The 9,390-nt window shown below is 41.8% G+C and overlaps 1 protein-coding gene across 4 annotated transcripts in view; it reads left to right on the top strand.

The window, feature by feature from the left end:
* The first annotated feature begins 86 nt into the window (after positions 1-86).
* Positions 87-9,390, top strand: part of VPS35L (VPS35 endosomal protein sorting factor like) — a 47,050-nt gene continuing 37,746 nt past the window's right edge. For 3 of the 4 annotated variants that reach the window (XM_081338398.1, XM_081338397.1, XM_081338396.1), the window contains exons 1-8: positions 1,509-1,628; positions 2,043-2,142; positions 2,621-2,785; positions 3,729-3,851; positions 4,162-4,186; positions 4,626-4,702; positions 5,436-5,564; positions 8,416-8,500. In XM_081338398.1, the coding sequence (XP_081194524.1) occupies positions 1,558-1,628; positions 2,043-2,142; positions 2,621-2,785; positions 3,729-3,851; positions 4,162-4,186; positions 4,626-4,702; positions 5,436-5,564; positions 8,416-8,500 (775 nt within the window). In that variant the 5' untranslated portion in view covers positions 1,509-1,557. Of the gene's footprint in view, positions 110-1,508; positions 1,629-2,042; positions 2,143-2,620; positions 2,786-3,728; positions 3,852-4,161; positions 4,187-4,625; positions 4,703-5,435; positions 5,565-8,415; positions 8,501-9,390 lie in introns of those variants that run through there. The other variant, XM_081338399.1, reaches the window with a different exon arrangement.

Here is a 9,390-nt window from a genome sequence, read left to right as displayed (position 1 = left end):
AGCCAAGGCAACCGGGCAAGCGCCCTTCTCCAACGTGGCCGCTCCGGCGTCGGGCGGCGCTCGCGGGCGGGGAGTCACGTGAGGGAACCAAGATGGCTGCCTTCCCCTGGTGAGAATCGCGGCGGGGAGGGGAGGGGAGGGAAGGAAAGGAAGAAGCAGAAGGGGCCCTCAAAATAAAGGGGCCTCGGATTTCCCGCCTTTTTTAAATCCCCCCCCTTCAGAGGACATTTAGGCCTCAGGCTTGGCTGGGGAGGGGGTGCCGGGGTTTGAAAAGACGGCCCCTTCCGTGGTCCTCCTTAGAAGCGTCGGAATGACAACTCCCATCATCCTCTGCACATGCTGAGAAGGATGGACTTTGTCTTCCCGGGGGTGGGTGGGTTGGAATTGTGGAGTTGTGGCCTTAAGGCCCTCAGAGAGGCTTGGGCAGGTAGAAATCCAACAGGGATATCCTACTGTGACCTTGTTTCCTTGGAGGGGGGGGGAAATGAAGGACCCATCTGGGATGGGGGATGTGCTGGGGGTTTTATTGGGGATTTTTATTACTCTACTGTTTTTAGCTCGGGCCCTTATTTAATTCTTTTTTTAATTTTTGTATTCTGTATTTTTTATGTGCCCTGTTCACCGCCCTGAGTCCTTCGGGAGAAGGGCGGTATACAAATATAATAAATGAAATGAAATGAAATGAAAAAAGGACAGGTTTTAAAAGGCTTTTTTTATTTTTTAAAGAAAGAATTAAAAAAGGTTGATTCTGACGTTGCTATCTTTGACCAAGGGAAATTCCAGACCGAGGAAAACTAGAGAAACCCCTTTTCGAATAAAAAATAAAAATAAAAGCCTATAGCTTAATTTGTTTTTTAAAGATGATTTGATTTTTATGTTGTCACACGAACGTGAAAATATTGCGCGGCAAGTGGTACTGTTTATATGACAATAATTAAATGGCCAAAATAAAGGTTTTAAGCAAATTACTCCAGAAGTATCAAAGTGTGATGAAAAGTTACATATTTGAGAAAATTCTAGACGTTTATAATGTGCTGTCACTTCCCTTAATTATGCCGCAAAAGTAGGCTTCCAAAGGAAATGCGTGAGTGCGGAAATATTGCTGAAATATCTTTTATTTCACCAGTGATCAGGTCTTCACCAGGTCTTTACTTCCTAATTCAACTTATTACAGAGAGTGTATATATTTCAAATGTGACTGGCTTCACACTGACAAACTGTCTTACAGCTGACCACGTTGGTTGAATCCAGCCATTGTGGTTTCTTCAATATACCAGCATTAAACATGAAGCTTACAGCAATGTGTCAGTCCAAAAATTAGCTTTTGGAAAGAAAGAACAATATTTTACATTCATTTCTTTCTAATGCCAGTTGGTGTCGCTGGTGATTCATCTTGGGACATAAATCTTCCTTCTCTTTTGTTAGTAAAAGTTTTACAACTTGCAAAATGTCTGTGTTGAACTGACAAAAATGAATTATTTTTTTGCAGCTTGCCTTGAACATATAGATAAAATTTACTTTTATGAATTATGGTATATCTCAGGCTTGATCCTTCAGATGGTATTAGATTGGGCTTACCACCATTATGGTTGTCCCATGCTGGCTACAGTGATTGGAATTAGAGTTTGGTGAGTGGGGCGGCAAATAAATTTAATAAAGAATACATCTCTAGAAAAATCACTTGTTGCCACTCTGTGGATTTCTTCGGAATTCTTCTAAACATCTTATAGAAAATATTGTGGAATGGTGTGTGAGACTTGACCTTCAGCATACTGGTTTGAATACTTGACTCTGCTGAAACAGTCATTGATTAAAACTGACTTGCCAGATGTGATTTATGATTCCTTCATTTATTTTTCCCCCAAATGAATCCTTGGCCATCACATTGGTGAAGCCATAACTGAGGGAATCGCATCCCCTTTTGCATTAGCAAAACATATAAGATTTTTCCATCCTATGAGTGGATCTGCTCATGAAAATACACATACACACATATATGTACATACATATACAGTATACATGTATTTACTTTTGTCCTTCAGGCATGCAAGAATACGAAACTATGAGCGTGAATTGGAACCATGCAGACTGGAAGCTGTGTCTGTGGAATTTGGAGATTTCCACCCACTCAAACCCATTATGGTAGGTTTACCTGGTAATCTGCAGAAAACTTGACATTGCCATGTCGGTCTGCTTGGGTGGAATCTAGACCAACAATGTCATTATCAAGTTGGATTAATAAATAAGCAAGACCTTTTTGGTTTGCCATACCTCCATAAAAAGGTCTGCTGATACTATCAGTATGATTTCAAATGAGGAAAATTAAATTCTATGCTATTTGCAGTAAACACTGGTGGTAGAATGTTTATAATTGCAGCAGATGGATCTACTCTTTAAGCTTGTTCAGAATTAGGCTTTGTGCAGCATTGAATATTCTGCTCCATTGTCTACTTAAGTAACTATTCCTTGCTCACAGAGTTGAACGTCTCAACCCAAAATAGACAAGAGCTGGTCTCTTATGCATGTTGGCCTGGTTCTTGGAATAAGTACCATTTCCTTTGGAACAGGCCTGGAAAGGATTGGGCTGCAAACTTCTTACATATGCTATTTTATTCCTCAGGTTACGGAATCAAAGACCAAAAAACTGGGCCGTAAAGGAAGCACATCTTCTACGTCCTCCTCCTCCTCTAGTTCAATGCTGGACCCACTGAGCAGTGTTCTGGATGGCACAGATCCTTTATCCTTGTTTGCAGCCACTGCTGATCCATTGCTGACCATGACGACGGTAATGTCATTTCGGACCAGTTAGGTACGGGGCTGATGTTACTGCTGCCCCTACATTCTGCAAATGAGCGTGTGTCCAAAACTATGTCTCCCAAGTTAGGAGGAACTCAACAAAGTTCTGGTCAAACCAACTGGAAGAAACCTTCTGAATGTTCTTTAATGTCATCCTAGCCAAACAACAATGTCTCCACAATGCTTCTTCTATATTTCTAACTTGTAGACAAAGAACACAAACTCTTTAAATTACTATTAGCAGCAAATAGAGATAGAGATCTTCTGCTTCTCTCTTTTTGGTTCTCAGTGGGTCAGACTCTGAAGCTATCTGGATGAGAGTTCAGCTGCCTTCCCTTTTTGGGAAGCCAGCAAAAATATATGTTTAAATTAGAGCGAAGACTACAGTAGATAGGGCCAGGACACACTTATGGGCTCCTTCCTCGATGTTGTGATTGCCACTCAATTTTGGAGGGATGGACAGAAGGGAGAAGATCTTTTGTTAATTGTAAGCTTGGTCAGGGTCTGTGTAACACTATATTTTGGGAGTTTTTTTGATTCAAAATGGTAGGAAATGTGTCATTTTCAGCTCTGGTATTCATCCATGCACTCAAAGGAATGGGAGACTGCAAAGAGGATAAGCAGTTTAACGTGTCTTGCAGGGAGCTCTCCATGGTGCTGAAGGCAAAGACCAGGCTCATTTGTGCTTCTTTCCATTGGTAGCCAATCTGTGTGCTTTTACCGGATAGCTGATGGATTTGCCTACAATTATGAGTTTTTAAATATAAATTTCTGACAGTTTTATGCTTTGTCACTGGCTTTTATTCATTCTGGTAGTGGTCTGGTAACACTGAATTTTATCTTCAGTTTAGATAAAAAGGCTTTTTTAAACTTACAAGCAGCAATTTCTGTTTATGTAAGATTGTTATGCTTTCTTTCTTACTCCTTTGTAGGATAATGCCAGGAAGAAGCGCGATAAAGATGAGAGTTTGTCTGTGGGAAGTGACTTTGAACCTTGGTCAAGCAAACGTGGCGAAATCTTGGCACGCTACACAACAAATGAGAAACTGTCCATAGTGAGTCCACTTTTAATCTTGTTTAACAATACAAAGGGAACATATGGAGTCATGCTGAAAATTGGCATTGGGTCATATTTTTCTCCTGGCTGAAACCTTTGGAGCTGCAAAACCGTACTTTATAATTGGCTGGGCTTACAAAGTATGATTGAATTCCTAGAACATATCAAGCCAGCCACTTTGTAGCTCTGCATAATAGGGGGTAATTCACAACATGAATTTTGATAGGGACTGTCAGCGTTTGATTATGTAACAGAACTGGACAGTTGGGAATCACTAATTGAAAGTGAATTTCTTGTTTCCTTTGCAGAATTTATACATGGGATCTGAAAAAGGTAAGCATTCACTTCCAAATGTTTAACTTAAAGTTTTCCATATAAGTGCCAGCATTATTCTATTCTCTTTTTTTTATAAAACATGTTGCTTAACTGGAAGATTATTACAGACATGAAGGAGCTTCCTCCTGAACTAACAACTCTCCATTTTGATACATTTGGAGCCTTCACACTATTAAAAAAATCTGTAAATTGGACAGCTGTACATTTGTTTTCCAAACAAAGGATTCTTAAGGCTTTTATAAACCAGAAATTTGGCCCAGAGTCTAAAATACTGCCAATTTACAAAAGTTTGGAATGTCTCACTCTACATGTAATTGTTTTCTTCAGCTACTACTGGGGCATAATTTATTCTTTAATTCAGTCCAAAATTGCTGCAATTTCCTTGTAAATTAAATTCTAGAGGATTGTGCAATTTCAAGCATGTAATTACTTGCAGGAAAAGCCTCAACTCCTGGATCCACCGTTTCAGAGAAAGTGCGAACCAGACTAGAAGAATTGGATGATCTTGAAGAAGTGAGCAAAAATTCATTTTTAAAAGCAAAGAAATTGCTGTCCTTTCTTTCAGCATTCTTTAGGGTTTTCACACAGTCTACGCTCTGTGGTACTGTGTGGTGAGGAGACTGAAATGAGAGCTTTTGAGCCTGTAATTTGTAATAGATTTTTTAAAAAAAGCAGGTAGTTCTCGACATATGACCGCAGCCGAACCCAAAATCTCCATGGCTAAGCAAGACAGTTTTCCCCAATTTGACGACCTTTGTTGCCACAATTGTCAAGTGAATCACTGCAGTTGTTAAGTTAGTAACACAGTTAAGTGACTCTGGCTTCCCCTTTGACTTTTGCCAAAGGGGGATCCCGTGACCCTGGGTCACTGCAACCGTCCTAAATGTGAGTCAATTACCAAGCGTCTGGATTTTGATCACAAGACCATGGGGATGTTGCAGTGATCGTTAATTGTGAAAAAGATCCCCCCCCTTTTTTTTAGTGCATTGTAACTTCAAAGGGTCGCTAAACAAATGGTTATAAGTTGAGGGTTAGCTGTATGTGCTTCTAAGGTAAACCATGAGACAGAAATGCTTGTTGGAGAAGGAAGGACGGTGTCCGGAATTCTTTAGGAGTGAATAGCAGCGATAGCTGGTTTGTACCATACGGTACCGCGGTTCTGCATTTCCCGGGCCGCTCTCCCCAAAACGAGAGGATAAAGCTGTTAACAAATAACTCACCGTTGGCACCCTCCCTGCTTTCTCAGGGTTCCCAAAAAGAACTACTAAACTTAACCCAGCAAGACTACACTAACCGGATTGAAGAACTCAACCAATCCTTGAAGGATGCCTGGGCCTCCGATCAGAAAGTCAAAGCCCTTAAGATTGTTATTCAGGTGAGCATGACACTTGTTTTATCCTACAATAAGTAGGGTTATAAAAATGAAGAAAGGGGCTTTTAACTTTTTCAGAGGAGTTCCTGGCTGCTGCTTCTGGGTTTCTTTCCACACACACACACCCCGTCCTTTTTTTTTTTTTTTTTTGGAGTGGGCATGCTTGAGCAAGAAACTTGCAGGGAACCCAGATGTGATACTTTCACTCCATTTCTTTTATATATCTGGTCTTCCAAGTTACCAGAGTTAATGGAGCTGCCCGTTAACGGTTGTAAGTCAGGAAATGGGTCAGCCATGTGACCAACCTGATTTTAACAATCTTTTTTGGCAGTGGTTGTTAAATGAGCCCTGTGGTCCTTAAGACAGGTGTTTTATTTACGTAAAGTATTCACACCGAAAAGGTTCGTGGTAGGTAAGAATCCCCAGGTTGACCAGAAGGAAAAAGGAAAAGAAGAAGAAAGCAAGAAGGATGCTGCAGCAATTCTTAATCCTTCCTGGTTACTGTATGGATTACTTAACGCAGGAATTGCGGCCTTATCCTTGGCTAAATGGCCTAGATGTCCGGCCATAGCTTTAGTCACTCGACTAACTGCTCATACATAATTTATATTTATATATTTATATTTATTTGATTTATATACCGCCCTTCTCCCGAAGGACTCAGGGCGGTGTACAGGGCAATAAATATCGAAAATACAAGGTACAAAAGTTAAAAGAAAATTAAATAATTATGCCCAATGCAATAGATAATTAAAATCAATATTAAAATACCCCAAACCCATCAGACCAGGCCGGCTTGTTCGAATAAATAAGTTTTCAGGTCACGGCGGAAACAGCGAAGGTCGGGAGCCATCCGGAGCTCAACCGGTAAGCGGTTCCAAAGGTCTGGCGTGCCCACAGAGAACGCCCTCCCCCTGGGGGTCACCAGTTGACATTCTCTCACCGGTGGCACCCTGAGGAGGCCCTCTCTGTGGGAGCGCACTGGACGAAGGGAAGTTGACGCCGGCAGCAGGTGCTCCCGTAGGTAATCCGGACCCATGCCATGTAGGGCTTTATAGGTCATCACCAGCACCTTGAATCTCACCCTGTTCACAATTTTATTATCACTTGTACGGTCTGTTTTTTAAAATAATCCACTGCTCTGGTGTTATTTTGCTCTACATTTTATATCGAGGGGCGCGATGGCTCAGCGACCAAAAATGCTGACTTTGGCAGCTGGAAGAGCTGACAGCCCGGGTTCAAGACCTGAGCTGCATGCAACGGGATGTGCTCCCGTCAGCCTTGGCCACCTAGCAGTTCGAAAGCATGCAGGTAGATAAATAGGTACCACTTCGGCAGGAAGGTAACAGCGTTCTGTGCCGCCTTTGGTGTATATCCATGCTGGCCACGGGAGCACAGAAATTGTCTTCGGACAACGCTGGTTTCCTCGGCCAAGAAACGAAGGTGAGCACCAAGCCCGAAAGTCAGACATGATTGACAGGGAAACTTTTACCTTCATATACATTTTATATGCTATTATATTTTAATTCTTCTGCCAACCTAGCAGTTCGAAAGCACGTAAAAATGCAAGTAGAAAAATAGGGACCACTACGGTGGGAAGGTAACAGCGTTCCGTGCGCCTTTGGCGTTTAGTCATGCCGGCCACATGACCACGGAGACGTCCTCGGACAAGCGCTGGCTCTTCGGCTTTGAAACGGAGATGAGCACCGGCCCCTAGAGTCGGAAACGACTAGCACGCATGTGCGGGGGAACCTTTACCTTTACCTTTATATTTTAATTGGGGTTTTAACTGGGGTTTTACATGTTGCAGGGACTTAGTTTAATCTTTTTTAAATTGGTCTTAATTTTTGTATTAATGTTTTAAAAATTATACCCTGTAAACCGCCCTGAGTCCTTCGGGAAAAGGCGGTATATAAATTCAATAAAATAAATAAATAAAAATAAATATGCTGTTTTTGTGAAGTTTTACGCACTGATGGTGTATTCCAGTGGTTCTCAACCTCTGGTCCACGGACCGCTGGGGGTGGGGGGCACAATGTCACAGGGGGACCAGGAAGGCTTGAAAAAATGTTATGCTTTAAATCTTAAGTCTTAGAGGTCCATGGCTACAAAAGGTATTTAAAGGGGTCCGTGGTGAAGGAAAGGTTTAGAACCACTGCGATACAACACACACACAGAGAGAGAGAGACAGACAGACAGACACACACACACACAGAGGAATCACTGGAAAGGGGATAGCCAGGAATTCCCAGATGTTCTGTTATTCTTGCTCCCAGAGCATTCAGCACGACTGCCCTGTTTGGGAGACATCCAGCCCGACTAATAACAGCCATAATGGGTAGAAAGAGCAACCTCTTCGTATCCATTTATTTTCTTTCTCCCTGGTTAATTTTCCTCTAGCAAAGTTGCTTGAGGAGGGTTCAAAAAGAGACTTCCCAGGGGTTTTCTGTCTTGAGTATTCAGTTGTAGAAGGCTGAGGAGTTTGGCAACTCTCTTCCACCTTTCCTTCCCCTGCGTTTATTGGGACTGTTTATCTTTCGCTGCTGGAACGACATCTGGAATATATTATAAATAATACGGCGGGGCTTAGCAGCGTTTCCATTCCATTGCCGTTGGGTTAAGAAGGAATTTAGTGCTGAAGGAATCCATAGGCAGCTGGAGGGGTGAGCCAGGAAATAAATGAAGAGAATGCTGGAGAGTTGGAGGGGGAAATCTTCACGTTTGCAAAAGGGGATAATCTCTGCCCTTCAAATAACAGGCCATCTTCCAGCTGCCTTTTGATCAGCAAAATGACACTCTGTGTGATGACGCAACAGATTAATTTTCGTTTCGCTTTTTTTCCCCTCCACCCCAGTGTTCTAAACTTCTTTCAGATACAACCGTGATTCAGTTTTATCCCAGTAAATTTGTCTTAATAACAGACATTCTTGATACTTTTGGTGAGTATAAGCCATACTGTGTTCTTTTTTTTGTTTCTTTAAATAAAAGAAAATGTGAATGATTTTCTGGTAGCTAAAAATAATTATGGATATTATTTCCACATATGCACAGATCTTCCTGCGTACACATAGACCCCCTATAACAGTGTGTCCAACCTTAGCCATTTTAAGATGTGTGGGACTACAACTCCCGGAATACCCCAGCCAGCCAACTCGCCTCCCAGCCTGGGTGTTGGAAGCCCACACATCTTAAAATGACTAAGGTTGGGAAAGACAGCCTGAGAGACAACCTGTGTAAGTTACGGTATAGAATAAATGCAGCACCACCAACTTATTTTAAAAACAGTTTTTGGATAATAGCACATTAGGGAGTTTTTTTTAGAGCGCCCATCCTTTTCACTCTGCAATTTAACAAAGCAGATTATATCCTCTCTTAAGTCTGGACTGTCAGGCAAGATACAATGATGTACCCATTATTCCTCTTGAGGGCAGCATGATGTAATGCCAAAAGTGCGCTTGGCAAACCAAAAGCACAACATGATTAGAATTAAGAGGAGAGAGAGAAAAAGAAGCCTTTATTTAGATTTGTAACCCATTCTCCTCTGACGGCAGGGGCTGGAGCTGGCATGAGTCTGCCACAAAACCTTTTAGAGAGGCTATCCAGCTAATGGCATTTTTAAGAGAGCAGTTTTTTCTGCACATGTCTTAAAATGGTTTGATTGTTTAACATAATATCCTCTGTTTTCTCCTGTGAGTTCTAATGGAATAGATAGTGTGAGGGCTAACTTACCTCAAGACAACCCACACAGTTGAGATTTTACCAATAGGAGATCATTTTTGTAGTTCAGGGTTGAATTGGTGCTCTCTGAGCATGGCTGCTTTCTTGCAGA

This window comes from Vipera berus (assembly GCF_964194415.1).
Source record: "Vipera berus genome assembly, chromosome: 13".
Lineage (NCBI taxonomy): Eukaryota > Metazoa > Chordata > Lepidosauria > Squamata > Viperidae > Vipera > Vipera berus.
Note: the sequence above shows the minus strand (reverse complement) of the source record. Positions and strands in the feature narration are given on the sequence as shown.